At 43.4% G+C, this 26,802-nt stretch overlaps 1 protein-coding gene across 2 annotated transcripts in view; it reads right to left on the reverse strand.

Moving 5' to 3' along the window:
- The window catches only part of LOC111859778 (leucine-rich repeat and calponin homology domain-containing protein 2-like), a 38,970-nt gene extending 12,457 nt beyond the window's left edge, over positions 1-26,513 (reverse strand). The window contains exons 1-11 of one of the 2 annotated variants that reach the window (XM_023842763.2): positions 25,916-26,513; positions 12,548-12,692; positions 11,468-11,594; positions 10,972-11,077; positions 9,886-10,022; positions 8,508-8,638; positions 5,855-5,942; positions 3,603-3,705; positions 2,552-2,652; positions 747-799; positions 547-657 (exon numbers count right to left, since the gene is read on the reverse strand). In XM_023842763.2, coding sequence (XP_023698531.1) covers positions 547-657; positions 747-799; positions 2,552-2,652; positions 3,603-3,705; positions 5,855-5,942; positions 8,508-8,638; positions 9,886-10,022; positions 10,972-11,077; positions 11,468-11,594; positions 12,548-12,692; positions 25,916-26,231 — 1,418 coding nt within the window. In that variant the 5' untranslated portion in view covers positions 26,232-26,513. Of the gene's footprint in view, positions 1-546; positions 658-746; positions 800-2,551; positions 2,653-3,602; positions 3,706-5,854; positions 5,943-8,507; positions 8,639-9,885; positions 10,023-10,971; positions 11,078-11,467; positions 11,595-12,547; positions 12,693-23,907; positions 23,928-25,915 lie in introns of those variants that run through there. The other variant, XM_023842764.2, reaches the window with a different exon arrangement.
- Positions 26,514-26,802: the final 289 nt, after the last annotated feature.

Below are 26,802 nucleotides of genomic sequence, written 5' to 3' on the forward strand. Positions count from 1 at the left end.
TTAGTAACACTTATAGAAGTCATTTATAATGCATTATAGATGCATTCATAAAGTATTATAAACACAGCTATAATTATTTATAAAAAAAGCTCATTATAACCATGTTAATTATGCATTATGAATGCTCAATGAAGCTGTCATCTATAATGCACTATAAATACCTTCATAATGTGTACAAAGCATCTTTAATTCTTATACTGACCATTATAGTGCATTATGAATTGTAATGAATTGTCAATGTGGATTGTCCATCCTTCCACTATGTCCTGCTGTAACAGTGTAACAGTGATCTGTGCTCATGTGCCAGTGGCCCGTTGCTATTGTACTGGGATTTTTCTTTGTAAAGCTGGGAATCAACAGGTTCCATCTTATCTTAGTGCAAAGTTGCCCTGTTCATAAACTGATTATTCTCAGATGTAAATTCATGTTCATTTCCTTACAGTGAGAGAACCTGGACTGAGAGGTTCTGACTTGTACAGCTAACGCTAGAACATTAATAAGAACGTCGACGTGAGAACGTGAGGATGGATGGCCTCCGGAACACACCGGTGCTGCCGCTCCTGTTCCAGGAGCTCATCCGCCATGCTACTTAGGTCAGTGATTTCCATAAGGTCTTCCACCTTCTCCTCATCTTCTGAAACTTGCTCCTTCTCAGAACTATAAAGGGAGGAATGGTACATTCACACACAATCCCCTGTACCTGAAGAAACACTGGTGTCCACTATGGACAAGGGTGGCTCACTCACCCAAGTTCATCTTTAAGGTCATCATCTTCACTCTGAAGCACCCTCTCGAGCTCCTAAAGAAAAGACAAAGTTCATCTTAATAAGAAACCCCAACTCTCAGCACTAACCCTGGCCTGTTATGCTAATGTTCTCACATAGCAGAAAATCATCAACATGCTCTGGGCACTCCATTGTGGGTTTTCTGTCTGATTATTCCTACCATGTAATCCCTCCCAGCAGGGTACTCTGACCATCTTTTGCTTTCCATGGTGCTAGATAAAGGGATTTAACTTGCGATAATCCATTACCCTTAAATTTTGCTGACACTGTTATGGAACTGCTTATTAACATATCAACGGGATTTGGTCATTAAATGCCTTTTGCTTTCTTATTCCTAAGCTACTTTTAGAAATATAAATTTGCTCTCCTCAGAGTACACTATATCTCTGCACATCATTTCTGAACTTGCTCTTCTTATTCCTGCTCTAAATGAACATTTACCCCATACCATTAAAGCAACGAGAAATATCTGGTTAAATCTAAGACCTAAATTCAACACGGGAAGAACTCATTTCAACAGCTCTCTCCACTGAATGATCATACTATCTCCCTACTCTTCCTTACCTTTCTTCATGGAACTCAAAAATGAAAAAAATTGTCCAACATCTCAATAACTCTATTCGTTTCCCATCTCCCGTCAAAATACCCATCCATCAATCTGATTAAACGAGTAAAACCCCTACAAATACACTCACTGTCCATAAGCACTTATCCAGCACATGACTGCAGGATACAGAGGAACCACAGCTGGACTGGGGATCCATCACTGACAGGACACACACTAACAATTACGTTATTTAGGGTTGCCAATACACCTAACCACACACACACACACACACACACGCCGGGTATACCTATCCTTATGGGGCCCGCTCATTCACTTCTATGGTAAAAATGCTAAAGCTAACTAAGACAGCCTTAACCCCCACCCTGCCCTAACCATAACCATAAGTAACCAAGCAAAATACAAGACTGTTGGCTATTTAAGTTATTTTGATCGCATTCACAGATTTTTATAAAATTGAGTTTTCCATGTTGGGGAAATTTGAAAAATAAAAGGCCTTCATCACATTGTGGGGACATTTGGTTCCCACAATGTAATACATACATGCCCCCCCCCCCACACACACACACACACACACACAGACCCAGACCTATTATGGCAGCAATACAAGTTAATTATGCTTTGAAAACAGGAATTTATTTTCCTTCAGTATAACATTTAAGGGAAAAACTTTTCCAAAACAAATGAAATATGGGCAAGGGGAGGGGACTGAAACAGGTGCTGAAAAAGCAATAAGGGTGAATGTAAGCATACAGTATTGTGAGTGTGTGTCAAATAAGTGGGATGGAAAAAGCAAAAACATTATGCCAACTACAAAGTCAGTTTGCTAGATCAACATTAAGGCCACGGCCCAGATCATCCATCCATCCATCCATCCATCCATCTTCTGCTGCTGATCTGGGTCCAGCTTGCGGGGGCAGCAGTTCAGTTTGAGCAGAGATTCCCAGACCTCCCTCCCCTCAACCACCTCCTCCAGCTTCTCCAGGGGTTACCAAGGTGTTTCCAGGCCAGCCAAGAGATATAATATCACGGGTCTCCTCCCAGTTGGACAGATGCCCAATTCACCGCAGCTGGCTCCTGTTGATGGTGAGGAGCAGCAACATCTCTACTTTGAGCCCAGCCCGAATGTCTGAGCTCAGTTTGCTTAACTCCATTGGTGTTATTTGCCTAGGAGTACAGATGGCCTAGTTTAGCTCCTAACCTTCAGGCAAGCCACATAGCTGATGTTGTGTTGTGTGTCCCCCTCGGTCAGTGGCAGCTCCTCCTCCGCCATGAGATCTGCAAAGTCGCTGGACTCCCGATCTGTGGAAAAACGATGTGTTTTTTTTTTTTTTTTTTTTGCAGAAGGAACCGTTTTAGCTGTCCTTCACCAGACTCACAAATTCATAGCCAGGTTGCTACTCAAGTTTGCTACTCAATCTTCTGGGAACTTAAATTCGTGGAGTCGACATGTAAGTGTGGCTTCCCAAGGTGACCGTGAGTTGGCACACTAGGGAAGAGCTTTCACGGAGATGCAAAGAAATCAGAGATGCGAGCAATCATGGTAGGGGCGGAAATCTGGACACGGGTCATAACGATTAACAAAGGCAGTTTATGCAAAACCAAGTTTCATTTTTACACTGTTCCGGGATTAATATTATCAGATTTCAGTGGAAGAAGGGTACTGCACTCCCAGACACTGCTTAGGATACATGCATTCAGTTATGAGAAAACGGACAGCTTATCAGCATAAGGATATCGTACATAGCAGTAGCATTTTAGCAAAGAACCAGCACTTTGCTGCTTTTACAGTGGGCTCAGGAATAGCATGCTTAGACAAGACATTTCACCTGCTTTGCTTTGGTCATCTCTACAGCTATCAGAAGCAGCCACTAAGCTATTAAAGTAATACAGGGTTTGTGGGCTTGGACCTGAGCACCCACCTTTTCACATCATATTTACTTAGCAGATACTTTTATCCAAAGTGACATAGATTTTTTGAGAAAGCAGTGTCTGACAATCCCTGGGGCAATGGGGGTTAAGGGCCTCGCTCAAGGGCCCAACAGTGGAATCATTCCGCCGACCATGGGATTTGAACCAGCAACCTTCCGATCATAAGCATGGCATCCAAATCCACTGAGCAACACGCTCCCCCGCCCCCAACCTCATGTTTGTAAGATGAGAGCTGGCCTAAATTTGCTTAGGAGACTATCTTTCCAGTCAGTGTGTTTCGTTATGTTCACGTGCGTGTGTCTGCTGCCGCGTTCTTTTACTCGAGTTGTGCTTGGCACTCAGCGTGTAGGCCTCTGCCCGGGTCAGGTCCCGCGGCGTCTCCGACACCTGCGAGTGGAGGCTGACCGTGTCGTCATCGGACGGCTGAAGGGGAGAAAAGAGCTCCAGTAAAGGCTTCAGCATGAACTCCTCTCTCCATCTGACAGACAACAAGACATAACTATCTGGGGATTTTCAATAAATCTGCTTCACACAAATACAAAGTAAACATAATTTTTACCAACAGTACGTAACAGATACACTCACCTAAAGGATTATTAGGAACACCATACTAATATGGTGTTTGACCCCCTTTCGCCTTCAGAACTGCCTTAATTCTATGTGGCATTGATTCAACAAGGTGCTGAAAGCATTCTTTAGAAATGTTGGCCCATATTGATAGGATAGCATCTTGCAGTTGATGGAGATTTGTGGGATGCACATCCAGGGCACGAAGCTCCCGTTCCACCACATCCCAAAGATGCTCTATTGGGTTGAGATCTGGTGACTGTGGGGGCCATTGTAGTACAGTGAACTCATTGTCATGTTCAAGAAACCAATTTGAAATGATTCAAGCTTTGTGACATGGTGCATTATCCTGCTGGAAGTAGCCATCAGAGGATGGGTACATGGTGGTCATAAAGGGATGGACATGGTCAGAAACAATGCTCAGGTAGGCCGTGGCATTTAAACGATGCTCAATTGGCACTAAGGGGCCTAAAGTGTGCCAAGAAAACATCCCCCACACCATTACACCACCACCACCAGCCTGCACAGTGGTAACAAGGCATGATGGATCCATGTTCTCATTCTGTTTACGCCAAATTCTGACCATTTGAATGTCTCAACAGAAATCAAGACTCATCAGACCAGGCAACATTTTTCCAGTCTTCAACTGTCCAATTTTGGTGAGCTCATGCAAATTGTAGCCTCTTTTTCCTATTTGTAGTGGAGATGAGTGGTACCCGGTGGGGTCTTATGCTGTTGTAGCCCATCCGCCTCAAGGTTGTGCGTGTTGTGGCTTCACAAATGCTTTGCTGCATACCTCGGTTGTAACGAGTGGTTATTTCAGTCAAAGTTGCTCTTCTATCAGCTTGAATCAGTCGGCCCATTCTCCTCTGACCTCTAACATCAACAAGGCATTTTTGCCCACAGGACTGCCGCATACTGGATGTTTTTCCCTTTGCACACCATTCTTTGTAAACCCTAGAAATGGTTGTGCGTGAAAATTCCAGTAACTGAGCAGATTGTGAAATACTCAGACCGGCCCGTCTGGCACCAACAACCATGCCACGCTCAAAATTGCTTAAATCACCTTTCTTTCCAATTCTGACATTCAGTTTGGAGTTCAGGAGATTGTCTTGACCAGGACCACACCCTTAAATGCATTGAAGCAACTGCCATGTTTTTAGTTGATTAGATAATTGCATTAATGAGAAATTGAACAGGTGTTCCTAATAATCCTTTAGGTGAGTGTATATTTATCTAATAAGACCACTTTATTACTGTGTAATAGAAATCTCACCAGTTTCAATGCTAAAGAGTTCAAACTATGGTCAGGGAATTCCCTTTGGAGATCAACAGATCTTTAGATTGGACTTTGAAAGTTTCAGGTTACTTCTGGGAAGAGTGTGATTCTAGCAAATTTGCCAATTCTTTCCCAGAAACACCATTTAATCATCATTACCAGTGAATCATGTTTGTACTTCAAAGAATCTGTCAAGCGTCCCTAAAAAGGCAATACTCGAGTGGCACGAAAGAAATGCAAAATCAGCCCTGTTCCTAGGAAAGAAATCTCGACCACAGGAAAACAACTCAACAAGTGCCAGACATTTTCATTGATCAGTTTCAACAAAGCTGCATCACTTAGGCAGCTCAGGCGGGAATGGGATACACAAATATGCAGCAGGTGCTAGACAGGAAACAATTTAGGCAGGCAGTGAGCACGCACACCAAAGCAGTGACACATCAGAGACAAACTCTGACTCACATACCTGTCAGCACCAGCTTAGTTCCATTCAATTTGATCTACATTACAAGCCAGCCATCCCAAAACAGCTAGCTCAAAGCTCTTTATAAATACCTATATAAACATTTCCAGGTATTTTTTGTCTGGTGGTCTCACTCTAGGAAACTTCGTGACCCTAGTGATGTTTCAGGGACAGCACTTGTGCCACTGGACACAGACCAACGGGACCAAGGCTGGCACTCTTCCGATGACTGAGTGAGCGTTGGCATCAGGATCTGTACATACCTCTGCTGCAGAAAGTCTCTTGTCCCCACTTTCGCTCCCGATGCCAGAATCTGGTCCATGACTTTTACTGGGGTAAAAATCCTCCGTACTGAAGAGAACAAGAAATAAGGACATGTTCACCCTGCAAACGGAACTGGGTTTGACCAGTTTTATTGGCAAAACATACACAGCAATGAAACATACTACATCTTCCCTTGAAGAATTACTATACTGACCCACAATTAAGGGCATAATGAAACGGTTATATAAAATCGGTTAAAGGCACAATAAGCTGGATTAGGTCCCAAAGCATTACTATTGAAACAAACTAGCAGAATGAAATGAAATTAAATTAAAATGTAATAACATTCAAATCACATGCTGAATGAGCAAACATAATAACAATAACAGATACTTTATTGACTCCCATGGGGAAATTCTCTTTACACCTCCCTCAACTTGCTCTTTGAAGAGTAAGTTGTCCGCGAAGGGCAGCCACCCGTTGGGGCGCCCAGGGAGCTGGGGGTTAAGGGCCTTGCTCAAGGACCTGCAGACGTGCTGAGGCTGGGTTTGAACCGGCGACCTTCTGATTACAAGCACACAGGCTTAGCCCACTGAGCCACACACTAGCCCAGGTCTGTTACCCAGAGCATTCCCAAAACTGAAAGTGGATACCAGACTGATTTACTGTAAGCACTGCAGCTTTCTGACTCATACTTTATTGTAGTATGAAATCTTGGAACTCTGGAAAAAGTACAGAAGTTGTTGGTATACACAATTTTGTTTATCTCATGCTTTACATCACTAAGGTAATCTAACGTTCAACCAGTATGAGGCGCCAACAGGATGCTATGCGTCATTATGATCAGTCTGCAGACAGGGATGTGCTTCAGTGAAGTTACCCTTATTCAATGTGCCGTGTTGGCCCAAGTATAAGACGTGTTTTTTTTTCCCCTCAAAATATGTCTGAAAAAGTGATGTCGTCTTATATTCAGGGTCTAGACAAAGAAAGAGAATGGATGGCGCGAAAAATGTTACTTTGTAACGAGTGTTTTGATCCATAATATAGATTAGAGATTTCTTGTGTGAGTATAAGAGTCAAAAAGCGAGACTGTCACGCCAGATGCGTGAGAGCTGGCAGCCCCGGCAATGCGTGTGTTTAGCGTGTATCCCTGAGTGTCACGCCAGATGCGTGAGAGCTGGCAGCCCCGGCAATGCGTGTGTTTAGCGTGTATCCCTGAGTGTCACGCCAGATGCGTGAGATGTGGAAGCCCCGCAATGCGTGTGTTTAGCGTGTATCCCTGAGTGTCACGCCAGATGCGTGAGATGTGGAAGCCCCGCAATGCGTGTGTTTAGCGTGTATCCCTGAGTGTCACGCCAGATGCGTGAGATGTGGAAGCCCCGCAATGCGTGTGTTTAGCGTGTATCGCTGAGTGTCACGCCAGATGCGTGAGATGTGGAAGCCCCGCAATGCGTGTGTTTAGCGTGTATCGCTGAGTGTCACGCCAGATGCGTGAGATGTGGAAGCCCCGCAATGCGTGTGTTTAGCGTGTATCCCTGAGTGTCACGCCAGATGCGTGAGATGTGGAAGCCCCGCAATGCGTGTACTTAGCGTGTATCCCTGAGTGTCGTGTAAATTGTTGGCTTCCCTGGCTGTGACACTGCTAGCATTTAACTGATAATAGCTGTTAATAAAGATAGTAACATTAATTATAAAAGAGCTGTCATATTGTTTAATATGGTTCAACCTTTCTGTGCAATACATTTTTTTACCCTCATGTGGATCTGCTGAATCGAAAACATTCTGCGCCCTCAAGGGTTGTGGAGTTTGTAATATTCATTATCGAGCCCCCCCACCCCCTACAATACACTGTTTGTTTTTTGGAATGTTTGCTGTTTAATACACTTATTGTAATCCAATTGCCTGTAGTTGATCGTTAATTTATTATATGTTCTAAATTATTTTCTTTATAAAAATAGGATTTGGTATTCCAAAACCTTTTTTTCTAAAAAATAGTTGCCAAAAACTGAGCGGTCATCTTATCGTGGTTGTCTTACATTCGTGCCAATAGGGTACAAATGATAAAGCAGGACCAGCCAGTCTCTAGAGCAGGGGTCTTCAACTCCGGTCCTGGAGAGCTACCGTCCAGTAGGTTTTCTATCCTACCCGGCTTCTGATGAGCCACACCTGTTCTCAGGTAAATACCAGAAGCAGGTGTGGCTCATCAGAAGCCAAGTGGGACAGAAAACCTACTGGATAGTAGCTCTCCAGGACCGGAGTTGGAAACCCCTGCTCTAGAGCAATTGGGGGTTAAAGGCCTTGCTTAAGGACCCTATGATGAAATCACTCTGCCACCCCTGGGACTCTAACCAGCAACCTTCCGGCGTCCTAAACAGCCGTCATCACCACACACCACCCCTGATAAGTAAAATATTTATCGTAAGCAAATTTAACAAAATTCATCACAGCGAAACTGCCACTCATTCACATCCCGCTATTCTGAAGAGGGAATGGAGAGAGCTGCAGAAAATGCTGAATTAGCCAAGGCGGTCCAGCAACGATTTGAGCTGAATTAGCTCCGATTTCCTTGACGGCCTTTTGCATTTGCGTTCACTCTCCCTCACTGTCACTTGCCCCGAATAGGACAGACTTTGCAGACCTTCCAGGTCGTACCTGCCTGTCAGAGGTGGAGGGAGGCTACGTTTGCTCAGTGACGCCAACTCCAGGCTGTCTGGCTTCTTCCCGTCTCTCCCGCTCTGCATGTGCAGGTACTTGAAGATGTGCACCTTGCCTTTAAGACAGATCTGAAAGGAAGGAAACGGCTGCAGTCAGGCTCAAACACGCAGACCCTGACGAGCGAAAGGAATCACCCAGCAGGTGACCTCTGGTTGGCTTTCTTCGAACGGGATCATCATCAGTACCAGGAGGACTGAGGATCGTGACTGGAGCCTAATTCATGCTTCACTTTTCCGCAGATGCATTTCCAGGCTGCAGATGGTCGAATGCGCGGCAGCTTGTGTTCTTACTAAATTTGGCCGCGGATGCAGATGATTACGGTCGGTGCATTAATACAGCGGTGATATTCCACCAGACCAGCAGAGGGCAGATGTACAAACACAAATACAAGGAGTGTAGTGAAATTGGTAAGATTTTATGAGCAGTTTTCAAGTTACTAGTCAAGGCTTGGGTGGTATTATGGCAATAAGGCGTACCGCGGTGTTTAGAAATCCTTACACCAAAATTAGCCAGATCTCCACCCACTCCCTCAGCGAACTTTATTGCCAAGATTTCAAAATGCAGGAATAATGCTGCTTTTTTTTAAATACCACATACGTCAGTATGCCTGGACAGTATGAAAAATGAGATATGTGGGTACCTATGACCCTCCTCATACAGCTGCTCACCATAAGAACTTCACCAACAACACCTATTCTTCCTCTACTCTTCTATCATTGACTACTGATCTGTGAAAGTCAGCACTGCCACCTACTGTAAATACCTAACCAATTAAATTTGCACATGTGTGGCTGCAGTCGAGGTTTCCACTAGACATAAAATTCAGGGCTACATGCGCACCGACCTCTGATGACAAAATTTACGTCACCTCACCTCGTCCACAACCAGAAGCACACGCAGACAAGTGAAGTACGAACTGGCCTTAAGGGATACATGCAGGAGCAGACGATCCCCTCAAGAGGGCAATGGAGAGCTATTGCTCAGAGGCAGGGCCAGACTACGGTAAAATGAAACATTATATGAATTTTAAGGTTATCAATATTGTGGTATAAAAATTTATTAAAATTCAGAAGTAGGGGGTTATGACTAGGTTTGGCGTCATTAATATTAAATTTCATACTTTTTAGTATATTTCACATTAAAGACTAGCTATTACCTTTTCATTTGGACAAACAGCCTGGAAAATCTAGAATAATGGCTCATTTATTAGTTCATTTGTTTACTATACTGCGTCTAGCTGTTATTGTTTGGAAGGAAGCTCACGCCTTTACGGTCCTGCTGTTTATATTTACCGGAGTGTGGGACACAAACACACCTGTGCAGGTGGAGACTGCAGGGGATTGTTGTCCAGAACAAGAAGCTGAAGATGCCTGAGATTGCGGAAGGCGGGCGGGATCTCGGTGATGCTGTTGCAGGAGAAGTCCAGGATGGTGAGCGGCAGGTGAGCCAGGCCTGGTGGGGGGGGACAAGGACAGCCTGAGTCTTTGCTGTGCAGGTGGCTCACAGCCATAGGGGGACACAAAGCAATGAGGCAAAAAAGACACAATTATTCATTCATCTGATGCGTTTATCCAAAGGGATGCACAGTAGACAGAAGGGTTGCAATTTATGCGTTTTCCCTGGGATCTGAACCCAGGATCCTTGTGTTGTGAGCATAACGCTCTACTTGTGTTTATGAGACAATTTTTCAGTCCCCAAAAGGGGAAACTCAATTTTATAAAAACCTGTGACTGCAATCAAAAGACGAAGAATGTGAAAAGCCTTGTATTTTGTTTGGTTATGTATGATTAAGGTTAAGGTTGTCATTGTTGGGATTAAGGTTTTGCCAACAGAAATGAATGGACGGTCCTCACAAGGATATGGATATAAGCGTGTGTCTGTATGTGTGTGCGTGTGTGTGTGTCTGTGTGTGTGTGTGCGTGTCTGTATGTGTGTCTGTGTGTGAGTGTGTGTGTGTGTCTGTATGTGTGTGAGTGTGTGTGTGTGTCTGTATGTGTGTGTGTGTGTGTGTCTGTGTGTGCGTGTCTGTATGTGTGTCTGTGTGTGAGTGTGTGTGTGTGTCTGTATGTGTGTGTGTGTGTGTGTATGTGTGTGTGTGTGTGTGTGTGTGTGTGTGCATACTTAAATAAAAAGCAGGGAATCTCTTCTCTGTCCTGCATGCAAGAAGTTACCTATGGCCGGGGGCTTAAGAGAACTGCACTTTGGGCCACTTAATTATAGACGTTGTTTCCTTAGATAACATACAGCAGGTTCAGCAAAGTCCAGCTGTCTAAATGCATATAGTTTACAAAAAATAAGTCAACTGCCAACAACAAATGTGACAGACAACTAAGCATCTACAAAGTGAGCAAGGTAAATAAATAGTACAAGGATGGGGAGACACAGGGATCGATTTCCACACCTTCTGGCAGAGAATGCAGGCAATTTCTGCGGACGTTGAGTTCCCGTAAGGACTGGAGGTTTCCCATCTGAGACGGGAGGGCCTGGATCTCATTACAGCTGATGTCCTGAAAACAGGAAACAGGAGGACAACTGTAGGTCCTTCCTCATACACGTGCAAACGGGCATTTTTTCACAGCGTCAGTTAGTGGTTCAGAAACCACCTTTTGGGAAAGTACCTTCAGGATATATCCAGCTGGTTACTTATATAAAATCTGTGTCGAAGTAATGGAATAAATCTGTGAGCCAATGCTTCCACTAAGCCAATAAATTATGTAACTCACTGTCAACAACAGCACCAGTCCAATCAATAGATATGAAATATAAGCACAGACGGTCTTACAGGCATGCAGACGCTGGCAGCCTGTGACGTGTACGGTCGTGAAAGAATGAGTAGTGCAAAGGACAAGAAGAGGCGAGATAGAGCAAACCGTTTTCAGGGGTATTGACTCGCTCACCAGCTGCATAAGGTGTGTGGACTTCCCGATCTCCTCAGGTACAGACATCAGCTTGTTGTTGCTGACAACCAACACTTTGAGTGGCAGGTCAAACAAGTACTTGGGCAGCGCTGACAGCATGTTTCGACTGAAAATAACGAGAAAAAAAAAAAACTTCTTTTAAATTTACTCGTAAATTTCATTTTATCTGAAACAGACGTGGCAAGTAAGGAAATTAGACACGATAGGTGGCTGAATGTGAGGAGATGTGCATCGGTAACAGTGCTTTGAAAGTGGGAGGGTGTGAGAACAATACTAAAGACAAAAATAAATAAATAAAACATCAGGGTATTTTTGGCGCGGGGCCCATGACAGCAGCAGACATGAAGGCGCAGTGTACAGGGTCTGTCCCATATTGTTTGCTTCTGTCAACCTGCAGTCATCTCCCATTAGAAATGTAACGTTTATGTATTAACTTAGTCATGTGGCAGAATGTGGAACTAAAACGCGGAAGAACAGAGACACTCACCAAAATCAGACTACACAATACCACAGCTGACACGCCGCTCCGCTGATTTCATCTACTCCCTCTAAAAATCAGTGTCAGGTCCTCCCTACTGTTTCTATTCCCCTTGCGCCAGTGTTTATAGTTTTTAGAGGAAGAATGTGACCTTCCACAAAGAAACTGAGCAGCTAAAATCAACACAAAATGATAGCTTGGCAGCTCCTTGAAGAAAAATACCTAAAAGTCTCTATTTTGAGCTCCTTTTACAGTAGCCTTCGGCAACAGGATAATATTAGGTGTTTTGTAGTCTGAAACATCACTTACAGAGTCCTTAATTCTGCTGATTTCTTTTCTTAAGATGGTTCATAATATGTAAATAGGGGTATATACAGGGGCGGGGTAAAAGGGGCACTGGCCTCAGCTGAGAGATGATTGGCCTGCTCCCCTGTCACTCACAAAGTTAAAAAATATTATTGGCTGATAAGACTGGCCCTTTTGTATGACTAAAGCCCCTTCTAATGCACCCCAACCTAAAAGAAATCCTAGACTTGCCCCTGCAAGCAAAAACTGCTTGAAAAAAAACAGTAGGATCTCACCTGACATTCAAGTATGTCAGCATCTGAAGATTGATGATGGCCTTTGGGATACCCTTGATGCAGTTGTGGTACAGGTTCAGCGACTCGAGAGGGGCGAAGAGGCAGACTTCAGGAGGAATTTCCGAAAACCTGTTCTTTGAAAGATCTGAGAATGGAACAAATGAGAGAAAACACATGGGATGTTTACCTAACGATGCACTTCAGTCATTTATTGGCACTTAATACAGCCACCATACTTCACCTTAAAAAAAAAACTCCATAGTTTTATCTGTTCTTCACTGATTTCTGCCCACTGTTGATCTCAAAAAACGGAAACTGGAGCCAAACTGCACACCGATAGGCACTGGTAATTCCAATTAGCCTCAGCATGTTTTTGGAAACTGGAGTTCCTGGAGGAAACCCCACGACAACATCTGGAGAACATGCAAACTCATGGAGCCATGGCAGAGACTCGAACCCTGGCGTCACCGTGCTGCCCAAGTTTTCCTTTTATATAGCGCATACATTCAGAACTGAATTTAGGAAATATTTCTTATTTTATTTTATCATTATCATTAGTTTAGCATTATTAGTTTATGTAAAAATTTAGTCAGAATTCTTAATTTTTTAGAGAGCCAAAGGGAATCCATTTGTGCATGACAACCTCCAGTCTATGCAGATTACGATTAGTCTGCTTTATTCAAGACAAGAAGCAAAAACTGACATTTTATGAAAAAAGGTATGGCCACTGCTACTCCACTAAATTCAAGAGCACAGCGCACCATCTGCCAATCCCCCTGATTGCTGAAATTTCCCAGCAATTCAGAGCCTCTCCTTTGGACAGAGATGAGAAGGCTTGGCTCAATAGGCCCATTGCTCCACCCCCAACATAGCACAAGCAAGTTCGTAATCGTAAAAGGGGCAGGGAGGTCGTGCAGAACCCTACAGTAGGAGTAAACACTCCCATGGCGAACCTGTCCAAGCTGCCTAATCCTCTCACTGCAGTGAGACCAGCCCCTGCTCTGGATTTCACTATCAGTAACAGGAGATGCAATTACAGTATATGGTCTATATTTACTTTTCTAAAAACATTTATACGCGGCAGATTGTATTGGTTGAATTTATCACAGATGCATACATAATAAAGAAATCCAGATTAAGAATTACAGATGCATATGGTACATCCAAACCCCTTTACATAACTGTAAATCGTACAGTGGCAGACAGACAATATCCCATCTGAATATGCAAAGATGCCTCCATGTTCAGTTGTAAAGCTTACAGGAATCAGCCTCATAAGAGAATGTGTAAGACCCTTTCAAATGAGAGGATTGTTAAGGGCAGGATTGCTGGGCAATTTCTTCTTTGATAAGAGGGAATAATTTTCAATACATACTGTAGATGAAAATAGTTTCAACCCAATTATTATGAGAATTATCAGAAGAATTACTCCTTCGGGACAGAACCAAAAGACATGGACAGTTATTGGCACAACAGAAGCAGTATCCAAAGAATCTGTAGTGGAAAAATGGAAATAGGAAAGAATGTTGCATGTTAATGTTCTCAAAAATGACTTGCAAAAAGCCAGACTGCAAAGTGGCACATAAAATTGTAAACTAGGGGCAAACCGTCTTCCTACGTATGTGTACAACTTCAAGAAGAAACACTGACGTGCTGTGGGGTCTGTTTCGCTCCAAACAGTCATGCCTGAAACTCAAGCAAGTTCATTTTCAGCCAATGAGGAACTATTGAAAGAGTCTGTTTGCTTGTGCCAAGTGTGGGATGATTAATTAAAGTCGTTTTGTCATTAGCTGTTATCCCCAAGTATCTCAAAACAGCACGTCAAAAACGTTCTTTGAAGGGGAATGGAAGCTGAAAGAGAGCCTCTGGAAAAATATCTTGACTCTAATTAGGCGTGGAGAAAAGCAGAGTGAATACCTTCTCTCTGCCATGGGGAACACAGTCCTCTCCACCCCTCCCTATGGCTCGGAAAGGAGACAATTTCCTTAGTATGGTTTTCTTTCTGTTAATTAGGATTCTGATACACTGAAATCAGGTGAAGGCACATTAATCTGATGAATGCATTGTGAAGCTAAGATGAAAGTCTTTGACTGACTGGTTGTGCGAATGAATGCAGTGATTCACACAATCCATTCCTTCTCCTATCTTTCATAAGCACTTATAGAAGTTCAGGGCTCAGGGCTGAGTCTGGAGCCTATCCCTGATAGCATGCGGCAGGAGGCTGCGGGCAGCCTGCAAGGGCCGCGATTCTTCCACAAATTTAGGAAAACTATAAAATAAAGTTCACATGAAATATCTACAGGGCTGCTGGTCAGTCAGCATTTAAATGCACTGTAATCCAAATTACAATAAAAGGACATTTACTAAGGGTGTTTACTGAACCGAGTCGTCGTGGTTTTCAGAAAATAAACACAATGCGTGACTGCCTGTGAGGACTGACTCGGCACAGGGGAGAAAGGCGAGGGTCTCGGGAGAGCAGCTGAGAAACAGAATTAAAGTCTAGTCTTGATAAGAGCTCCAACAAAGACATAGGAAATCTATTCAACCAAGCTAACATACTGTGCCAAGCAGTAACAAAACACAACAAGAACCAAGGTTATGGGGGATGGTGTTTTTGAAAACCTCATAATCAAAGCTTTTAATGACAGGTGAGATTCTAACCCTCAGTCTTACTGATACTCTATAATTGTGTTTGTGACCAAAATATGCAAAAGCTCACAAGCATATACATACACACCAATACATACACACCAGTACATACTGTACACACCAATACATACACACCAACACAACAGTCAGTGTGGTTATATTGCACCTCAGGCCTATTTGTTGAAACTTTAACACAGAGGACAGTTGGCAAAGGAGCAAGTACAAAGACATTTAATGTGCAGCTGGGCTCTCTCTCGCTCTGAGTAAAAACCCATTCTCTGCAGATGGAGGAACCAGTAACACAATCTAAGTGTCTGATATTACTGGGCAGTTTATCGATCAAACTACCGCTTCATGGTCTAACTGCGTTATGTCGTCCGAGGTCCCGCTCAGCGCCCTCCTTCACATCAACAACTTACCCAAACATTCATTCCTCCTCTAAACTGAGAGCAGAGCTGCTGAAATTACTTTCACTTTCTCAGTCCATCGCGCTACATAACGCTGATCACAAATATAAATTTAAATTAGGGAATGGAAAAATATCGTCATATTTTTTGTGCATTATGATGCGCACGTCTCCGAAGCCTTGACCTGGATAAGCAGTCGAAGGATAGATGGGCAGGTTTTGTGCATTTACTAGTGGGCCTTTTTACAGCTCTTTGTTACGGCCATTTTAAAAAGCTGTTATATGTCTACTGACTACTATATTACAAGCTCATGAAAATGAGTGATTTAATGGCATGCAACCACAAAGGGACAGAAGGACGTTGCTTTCCAAAATTTTCTGGTGATTGATAAAATGAACAGAAGAAACGCCTGACCTTTCATGATTTAATCCACTTTCAGCACAGTTTGCCTCTCTAGTTGCTAAGCACATGCAAAAATCACTCCTTGAAAGTTAGGTGTCTCACATGTACAAGAATCACTCTTAGGCTACTGGCTTAATGGGAAAACTGCTATCATACTGGCTTTCCGGGACAGATAATGGTTTCGTTATATGCAACAGCAAAATAACTGAAAGGTCTCTATTTTAGTTCTGCATATTCATAATATATAGTAAAATTGCAGTAGAAGTACATAGATCATAACCTGATTCGGCATCATGTCTCCTAATGAAGAGAGATCCTAACGATTCATTAAGTTATTCCTGGGAATAATAATCCCACAGCAGCCTGGTGTTGGTGCAGCAGACCAGAATCGTAATCCATTGTTTTGAGCAATGAAAGAAGGGATTTATCTCACGACCGGCATTCCCTGTTAATGAGACATGGACAGGAAACAGACTGAATTTTATATGTCTATCCATTTCACGTTCAGGGCAACGGGAGACAGCTCTCTGAAAGCTTGTGTTCGGTGGTGCCGCATGACATTCCTTCCCCTCCTTCTGAATCACCCAAGCAAAGGGCCTGTCATCCATGACAAAATAAAGAGGCAAAAAAACATGTCACATGCCCAAAATTCAAATTAAGAGAACACCCACCGACCCACCCACACATACGCTCCATCACCTAACAAGATCACGGTTCCTTTTTCACTGCGTGGCCCATAATCCCCCAACCATGTATATGTCAGTCTTATATGCATTCCAAGAGGCGCCTTATCTTTCCAAAACAGAATTACATTTTCGACCATATCTGGGAACTCGGTAAGAAAAACCTTTGACAGACTGAGTGTACAAAGAGATAAAATAAAGGCTGTATGGGTATTTTAACAATTCCTTGTCTTAACAAAGATATTTCACAGTCAAATCCAGCTTAACCCAAAGTAGACTGAATCGCATTGTATCAACACTTATTCAAAACACATCCTTCATGTGTTACACTAACCTAAACAGATTTGAACATGTCACTACTTGAAATACAAGCCAATGACGTTATTAAGCAGAGCACACAGAGCAGTGCAATAAGAGAAAGCCTGTTCAATTGTCCGGGCCAAATCTGTATTAATTTAAACTGTGCAAACGATAAATGGACACAGCCATCTACTTGTGAAAAAAAATGTATCAATTCATTACTATATATTATCTTTAAAACTGTTTAATATTCTACATTAATTGGAGTCATTCTTAAATATACTGATCTTTCCTAAAGGCATTTTAAATGGATTCTGCATTCACTCAGCCTGTAACAACTATTATCAGTAAATTATCTTCTATAAAAGAGAATATAAGCTACTGATTTCTCATAATGACATGCTTCTGAAGAGATATTCATTCATTGCGTTTTTTTCCTTAAATTGCTGACAGTATGGCTCGGACAAACTCAAATTCGCTACAGCATTTGATACCATTTTCACCCAGGTGCTGCAATAAAAATATTCATAATGTTTAGGCCTATCATTCGGATTTCTGTTTGGAGAAATGATTCCAACGTTTGGTCAAATTCAGTGAGTTCTATTGTTCTAGTTCTTGAGTTCCATAGCTCTGAGACGTCCTCAGGAGTTGCCTACTCACGCAGATGTTTAACAGAAGGCAGTTAGGGGACAAGCATTCAGGGATTTAGTCTTTATTGTGACCTCCAGAAATGTCCCGAAGACGTCAGAAGCCCATACAATTGCTGTGAAGACCCCAGGATGTGCATAAGAAGAAAACTGAACACAGAATGTTCATCAAGCAAGCAGAAAACCACACCAGAGAGTCAGAGACCCCAGAAGAGCACAAGAGAAACACAGTGTCACTGAACTTCTCACAAACCCTTAATAAAACCTACATTTTTCTGTGAAAATGGTCAATGGACAGGAAGTATAAATAGACATTAATTTAGCTAAATGGTCTTTAGCAATAAAAATCAGTCCAAAATAAGCAAATAAAATCTTCAAGGAAAGAATTCCTTCCGTACCGTGACAGGGGAACAGAAATTGCATTTTACTGTTATATTGCTCTGTTGCCTCTAGCAATGGAGTAGCTGTGTGTAACACAAACAGCTCCACGTGACACAGAAATGGAAGGACGGAACAGGGAGCAAGGGATGAAAGGAGAACAAGTGACAGCCCCGGCAGTGCGGAAGAACTCAGGGGCACAAAACTGATGTAAAATTTGGGGAAGTGTAACAAAGCCTGGGAGCCTGAAGCAGAGACAGAAATCAGAAGACTGTGCTATAGCCCAAATAATGGGCAAGAGACTGTGCTATAGCCCAAATAATGGGCAAGAGACTGTGCTATAGCCCAAGTAATGGGCAAGAGACTGTGCTATAGCCCAAGTAATGGGCAAGAGACTGTGCTATAGCCCAAGTAATGGGCAAGAGACTGTGCTATAGCCCAAGTAATGGGCAAGAGACTGTGCTATAGCCCAAATAATGGGCAAGAGACTGTGCTATAGCCCAAATAATGGGCAAGAGGACAGTCACATGACTCTGCCCCAGCCTTGGATGCCCATGCCCTGCTCCAGTCCAACAATACCGTTATAAAAATCTACTATCAAGGCAGGAGGCACAATGAAACGCTCATCTCTGCAGTGCTGTGGCCTCCTGTATCCAGGGCTGGGGTACAATCCCGATAAAATCCTTCATCTGAATTGCTGTTCCTAAATGGGCCTTGATTTACGTGTGCCCTATGACGGACTGGCATCCAGCTTTGTTCCAGGCTCACTGTGACTCTCATTCGGGTTAAGGTTATGGAGTTCAAAGCCTAGATCACCACAGAGCGCTGTGTATCCTTCAGCAGGACATCAAAATGAAACCAAAATAATGGCTCACTGAGAAACGCTAGACTGTTCTGGAACAGCAGTGATGAATTCTGATCCGAATGAGAACACGTAGCGAAACCCGGAATCAACCTGTCAGAGGCATCCTTCAAACACTGGAAAACTGTTGCAGTGCATAGCTAAGGAGTGCAGCCAACTGTCAGCCAGATCAATTATGGGGCTTAGCTGTAAGGGGCATTTGGAGTGTACCCTGCAATGGGCTGGCATTTCATACAGGGTGTACCCCTGCCTAGTGCCCCGTGCCACCTGGAAAAGGCTCCAGACCCCCCACCAGTGATCTTGTAATGGATAAACAGTTGGAACATGGATGGATGGAATTTAGCAAACACAAGGAAAAGTAACAAAAATGTACATACCTTTGTAGTAAATGTCAACAAAACTGCTGGCAAAAAAAACTTCAGTATTCAGGTTTTGAAAATGTAAAATTGTAAAAATATCAATGCGCTGGTTACAAATTGTGGCATCATACCAGAGATTTTTTTTGGCTGGAGGCTGATTGTTATCCTCATCATTTGGCCCTTTGGGAATGTAGCGGCCTGCAGTTAAGTTGTCATAGTGACGAAGGACCCGCAAAGTCTGCCCGGGGTTTTGGAAGGCCGTTCAAAGGCAGTGCACATGCTGCCACGCAACTTCTGTAAGTGCCGTTTGAGCGACGAGTACGGCACGGGGTTTCTTGCCTTTTACGGTGAAGCTGCTGATTTAGAGCGGACACATCAAAGCAGCACAGTCAAAACAACAAGGCTCTGCCTGCTTGAGCAGTTAATAATAGCAATAAGGGATGTTATTGCTGTCTAAAGAAATATGGGCCAGCCACAAAAATGCAGCAAATGGGGATCAGGATTTTACATACATAAAATGCATGGTCAAAAGCATGTTTTCAGATGGTTTTTACAACTGACCGATTCTGCTACTACAGATTACTGTAAAGACAAAACACATTGTTTTATTTAGTTCACACTGGAAGTGGATAATCTGCAACATATGTCACATGACCTGGATGAATGGTGGCTGAGGCTCCCCCCCCCCCCCAAGCCCCACCATAACATTGCATTATGTTGTGCTTTTTTCAGCGCATCATCCATAACGGTTCATCCACTTTAGAATCACAGTAATCCAGAACAGAATCCAGCCCACGAAGCCCCAGCTGAAATGCAGGATACAGCCTCAACGGGATGTCAGTGGCTCGCACAGCGCACACACACACTCGCACACACACACTCGCTCACACACACTCGCTCACAGGCCCGTGCCAAGGCGCAGGGACACACAGCAACATATTACACCGGCGGAATTTATGCCTGCCCTCAGGACAAAAGGCATATGTATGCTTTACCACATACAGAATTAAACAAAACATTTTGTTCTATTATGCCAAATGTTTTGGCTAGACTCCACACGTAATAACCGGGATTTCTCAACAATAAGCACTCCAGGGACTCGCAGCCAAGCTATTACAAAATTAGTTTCTTGTACTAACTTGACCGTGAATGACATCTGAAGTGACTGTAAACCCACCGACGATTTTGCAAATGATGAGATTGGGCTGCTAGGTTATTGTGGGGGAGGACGGAGGAAAGCGCCGTAGCTTTGACCTCCTCTGCCCGTCTGGGTGGAGGAAGCGCAGTAGCTTACCACTCCTACCCGTGCACTTCTAGGACTCAGGTAATAACGAGACAACACGCTTCTCTCTTTTACTTGCGCAAGGGTGCCCACTCACTTAGATGCAACAGACAGTATCTGCGCCTCAGTTCAGTGTCACACCGGGCAGTCCCTTGGCTTCTTTATTTTATACTTGGCGGGGAGGGGTCTACTTGGGGTGTGTTTTCAAGCTGTTAAGGCTGATGAAGCTTCTTGCACACAAAGGGTTATCAGGAAACATTGCATTCTTTCGGGTGGGCCTCTTGCCACGTAGACAGAATCCCACTATCGCACCCAGGGTCACGGTTCCTGATTCACACCCTTTGACGCACAGGGAGAACATCCTGCCTCAACGTATTTTCTAAGTCTAGGAAGCTGATAATATGTTTGCACGTACACACATAATATGATAAGGTATATACAATTTTCACTCTAACAGTTATTAAACAGCTTGATTTTTTTGAAGCACTCAGCACGGGGTGGTGATTACTGTAACTGTACGGTCGTCCTGTTGGTCACACCCTCAATGTTATGCTGGTCTACAGGAGCTGCAGCATCGGGCAGCCGTGTGGCAATGTGGAGCCTTTCCCAGAATCCCCGGGGCCATACAGCATGGTGCGCGACGGATAGGACATCACTCACACATCCTTCTTCCACCTGCTGGCACCTCATCCAGGTCCCGTTCCGTTCCCTTTTTCTCATTATATGTTCCGTCTCCACCGTAGCCATTCCCGTCACCTTGATCCTCATTCTCCCACCCTCGACCCCATCCACACTTTTTCTACTCATCCACTCGTGGCTCCGCCTCCTTTCCTCCCATCTGCCTCCATGTCGTGGCAGATTTTTACCTTCTTGGCACAATCCATTTCAGGGAGGGAGGGGTGCAGGTGGTGTGACTGGGACCCATTATGCGTATGCAAATCTCAGCCAGTCACACTGTTCCAGGCAGCCACCTGCCATGTTCCTGATGGAAAGGGATCTTCTCACTGGTGGCACCAGCACCTCATGACAGCATAAGACATAATTACCGCTCAGTGCTGTTCCTGGCAGTTTATGCACGCTGCTCTGCTAAATGCAAATGGTGGAGAGGCACCAAACCACAGAAGGGGCCTTTTTCAGCCTCACCAGTAGCATTAAAATGCCTCTAAGTGCCAAAGATGTTCCACTTATAGCACAGATATCCAAGCTTGCTGCTATGGATTTAGCTTAAAACCTCCTATTAATACGCCTTCAGTCTTGAAGACCCCGAAGTGTGTCAGATATTTGTCAAGGCTCTTCAGAAGAGCTTTGCGTGGGCTTACGCTGCCATCACAGACACCTTGCATCTATGCTGCATTACAGGCGCAACATCATATCAGCCTGACACATGAGCAATGCGTAAAACTCAAGACTCAAAGCATTAGGTCTGCTTCCAGTTAAGCCAATTAGTTATAGGTAATTAACCCAGTTTTTAAACAACCATTGGACCATGCTATACTGGTCTAACTTTGGACTGGGACTTTTTTTTGGACTTATCTCTGGTCTAATTTGTTACATGTAGAAAAAAAGTGAGAGAGGTTCAACAATCATCTACATAATTTACAATCTCACGGTACACGGTCCCTGTCCCCAATTGCAAATGTCTTATCAGTGATATGCTCCCTCCAGATATGGGGCGTGGTTACGTATCCCAGCCATGATCTCAGAAAAACCAGCCCTTCTCTGTCGACACCCATTCATTTCACAGGTCTTTACGAGAGGTAACCGTGTCCGTGTTTCAGTTTTGTCCCTCTTTGTGTGTGCAAGACGACAATGACAATTGAGAAGTTGAACGAAGAATTTCATCAGTGGCGACTGCTTCCGCGACAGACCTGACCGCTCAGACAGAAGCTACGCTTCATAAATAGCCCAGACACTTCCCTTGCTGGTAGCTGCTTGGCCAGGGAAGAGTATCTGAAAGTGTATGAACACCACCAAAACGCAGAGGCCTCACAATGCAAGAAATCCCCTTCAATGTAATCAATTTTAATTAATTTTAAATACAATCATAATTATCATATGACTTGGACACTAAGTATAACTTATCTGGAGGTGAAAATCTGATGCAATAATGAGTCAATTTCAAATAATCACAAGCCAGCGATTCAGGGGGAGTCAGGTCTGGAATCACCCAAATATTGAACATCTTTTGAATTAAACATGCTAGACAGGTCACATGACTGCCATTCCATTTGTAATTATTGAGTTGAATTCAAGATGGCTGCTTGTGAGATGGCACAGAAGGTGTTCACACAAACCTCACAGATACAACCACGCAGAGGTGGAAAGTTCAGGTTCAGAAAGTACAAATCCAGACCAAGGTTTTCTTTCAACCAACCAGTTGAGTATTATGTCACTATGACTATTTATACTCAATTGGTTTGCTGAAACAAAACCTTGGTCTGGATTTTTAATTTCTGAACCTGACCTTTCCACCTCTGCAATCATAGGTGCAATGCAAAATGGATATTAGCTACATTAATACAACATTAGGCAAACCTAAAAATACCTTTTCAGACGTTTGAGTCTGTCTGTCTGTCTGTCAGAACAGCCAAAAACTCCCATTTGGTAAAACACAGCAAATAAAATGTTCAGACTTACTTCATGGTGATACGTTTGACAAAATACTGCAGATAACAAGTGCAGAACAATGCACTGACTTACATTTACATATATTTGTTTAGCAGATCGTTTGCTGGGTCAAAGAAGGTCAAACATCACAAGCAAGGAGCCAGTTTAACTACTTCTAAATACTTTGCAAATACCCTCAAGGGAGTATTGTTTCATATCAATTAGTAACACCATTTAGAACTTAACAATCACAATCAAACTAAAACTGCATTAATAGCAGTCGCTGATTAACCCGTACATGCTCATATGCTCAGCACTCGCTGTGAACTGCAGTCGTGCACAATAGCAACATCACAGGTTATCAGGCAGTCATGAATGGCGGGTGAGGCTGCAACTCTGCATAGCAAGGTCGCATGGCGAGGGGTCGGGCCCTGCAACTGAGGAACCCAGAGCTGTTTGGCGTCAGCAGCTCCGCTGATTCAGTTCCCTATGGCTCTATCATACAGACACTTCCCTATTTTCACAGTTGCAACAATGACGCTTTTTTTTCTTTTTTTTTTAAATAAAGCCGGCATCTAATTTTAAGTCAGGCTGTGTCAGTGCAAACCCAAGCAGAAGAATTACTGCAGCACATGCCTTGCGAAGCCTGGAGATCGATCATTACGGATATCTGCTGGCTGCATTACATTATTCTACGAACTTTTATTTATAGTAAATACCAATCAAAATAGATTTTGACAAGTCCATTTATAATCTACTAAATTAAGACTTTTTAATCTCTTACCCATAGTTACAAGAAATAGTTTTAATCACTTTTCATTCCAGTTTGAACATAAGTTGTGTCTTTGGATGAAATCTATTCAAGATGGCTGCTCTGCTACCAAGTCGCAGCAGGGGTACAGAACGACAGCTTGGAGGATCTGGGCAGGGGAAGCTAAAACTGCAGTGCACGGGTCTTCACTCCGGGTCCTTGAAGGCTGCAGCGTTTGCAGGTTCTGCGATTCTCCTACCAAAGTTTAGTCAGCAACGCTGTTTGCTCAGTCAAGCGTTAAACTGCTCAGGTAGAAAAGGAAAAGACGCGGATCTGAAAAGACTGTGAGTTACTGTAGGATCTGTTCTACATGACACAGAGCAAAGTGTCTATCGACTACAGGAGTCCATGGTGCTGTTAAGGGAAAGGGTAAACGTCACATGTTGAGGTCGACCTACTCAATGCAAATGAAAAAAAAAGCAAAAGTAAAATAAACCCATTATGAAGTCAACATCGGAGCTGTTCTTTTTTAAGGGCTGGTCGCGTTTGAGCACTCGGTGAGAGCCCCAGCAAAATAAACTATTCATTTATGTCACCCCTCAAAACAAGCAAAGCTCTGGCAACAAAACATATTAATATTCCGCAGAAGGCATACAATCACAGTGGAGGAATGAAGATCATGGAGCAGGAAAAAGCCATTCAGTCACATTATAGGATTACCATCTATAGAGCTTTCAACCTTATTTAATATTGATTTAATACCACAGACTTATTAAACTATAAACAAAACCTGTTACAAAAAAAAAGGGAATTTCCCCGGTAAGTTTCTATAAATTCCCAAATAAATTTTCGGGTGAAAGTCCCACCCAGTACTTGTAATGTGCCCACAACAGTCTTTTTTTCTTCATAAGAAGGCTTTTATGTAATAGTAACTCACAAAACCCTGACACAACGAAAAGGCTGTCATTATTTCTACATTTCCAGAATGAATTTAAAAGCACCACACTGACATGCAGCACCAGGCCTTGCCTGTTCTAGCAGGTCTCCAGTCTGCACCCACCAGTGTGAAAGAAGCGGATCCTTTCAATGGCCAGAAAACCATGCTGTGACACCCCCACTGAGCCCGGGGTATCTCTGCGGTCACCCTATAGCCAATTCTACCAATTCCGGGACGTGACAGACCCCTAGACTTCTGGGGGTGCGGTCATAGACAGGGACCCTGCTGGGTTTACATCATCCCCATAGCGCACAGGTGCCCCAAATTTTTAAATACGTAATTTCAAGTATTTTACGTAAAATCGGGCAGCATTACATACATACAACAGTTGACGTCTTCGCTATTTTAAAATATTCCATGATAACTGTACTTCTTTCATTTCAGCGCCATAATTTTGGACTTCTACCTTTTAATTTCCCACATAAAACGCTATGAATCCCACTGACAACCCTTTCGAAAATCACAAAACACTGAATTAGTGAATAGAGCTGATTTGAGTTACTAATGGCGCGTAAAAGTGACCAGGGGGTAAAGGGAGAAGTCCAGTTTAACAGGGAGCCGAAAACCGAAAGCAAGAAACCCGATTCCTACCACGAGTCTTTCGTAAGAAAATGTCAATTTTTACTGTAGCGCATTAACAAAGGGTCCACCTTTAATAGATCGCCAGCGACATATTATGCGCTATTATGAGGGAGTGTAAGCAGAATGCGTACATGCGCTTACATGTCAGGCACCATTGAGCACATTCACCTCCTTAACTCATTTCCTTGCAATGTTGTAACACTACTCCAGGAGTTGCACTTACACTCTAAATGATTATACTACGATCGTAATACAGCCTCTATCATAATCATGAATGGAGAAAATAGAGAATTAATATTCTGTCTTTGACACAACTAAAATCCACAGCGGCGTGTGTAATAATGAGCGCTGACAGCCCTATATGAATTGCGATTATGTGTCGTTATTTTGACACGGAGTAACACGGGGATTTGCGTGCATGATGCAGGTCCGGGATCGTGCCTTTCTCTTTTAAAAACTCACCTGCTTGTGTGGTGTCCGTAAGGTCGTAGCTCATGCGGGGGTACTCTCTGAGCTTCCTGCCGCTGAGGTTCAGAGCGCCCGAGCACACGGCATCTTCCAGGGTGCGATCCAGGCTCCTGGCGCTGTGGCCATGCTGCTGCTGCTGCTGATGCGGGAGTACGCCGGGGTTCCATTGAGGTCCGCTGCAGTACAGATGGGCATGCAAGGCCGACGCCGCTTCTCCGCCTCCCTGACTCGCCGCCATTTTCATGTGTGAAATTATTCTGAAAATAATAACAGTGACCCTCCCTCCTGCCCTCCCCCCGCCCATGCGCATGGTCGGGAAAACGTGGTGTTCGGAAGGGCGGTGGAAAGCGGCTGTTCTGCTCTTGAGACAGGTACCGCTCAAGAAATTAAAATCCAAAACTGTTTCATGTTTTCAGTGCATTTCATTCATTGCCTTTATTTAATTCGATCAGTGTGGATACTGTAATGCAAAGGTGAGGCTTATGAGGATATTTATGCATCTGTTCTATATGTCATATTAATACATGTTACAAATAAACAAAAAACACAGCACATAAATATCCGCTTTTGTATTTTTTCTTGTATTGTATATTTCAATGTTAAATAAAAGGGCGTTGGCACCTACAGAACGAGGCCTCCCCAGCTTAGATTTTTTTCCAATAAAATAGAAACGTAAAAAATCATAGCGCTTGCTTAAGGAACTCGTGTTGCAGATTTATGCAAGAACGAAACTTTGTTGCATAAAACCGTGCCGTCTTCCATATTTAAATACTTCTAAGGTGAAATAATGATTTTTGGGAGTCTGTCATACAAGCTCGTAGAATCCATAATGCTATGCATCTATTTTAAAACGGATTAAAGCAAATAATGAACTTATTAAT

The sequence above is a fragment of the Paramormyrops kingsleyae genome, chromosome 10 (genome assembly GCF_048594095.1).
Source record: "Paramormyrops kingsleyae isolate MSU_618 chromosome 10, PKINGS_0.4, whole genome shotgun sequence".
In the NCBI taxonomy this organism is placed as follows: Eukaryota; Metazoa; Chordata; class Actinopteri; order Osteoglossiformes; family Mormyridae; genus Paramormyrops; species Paramormyrops kingsleyae.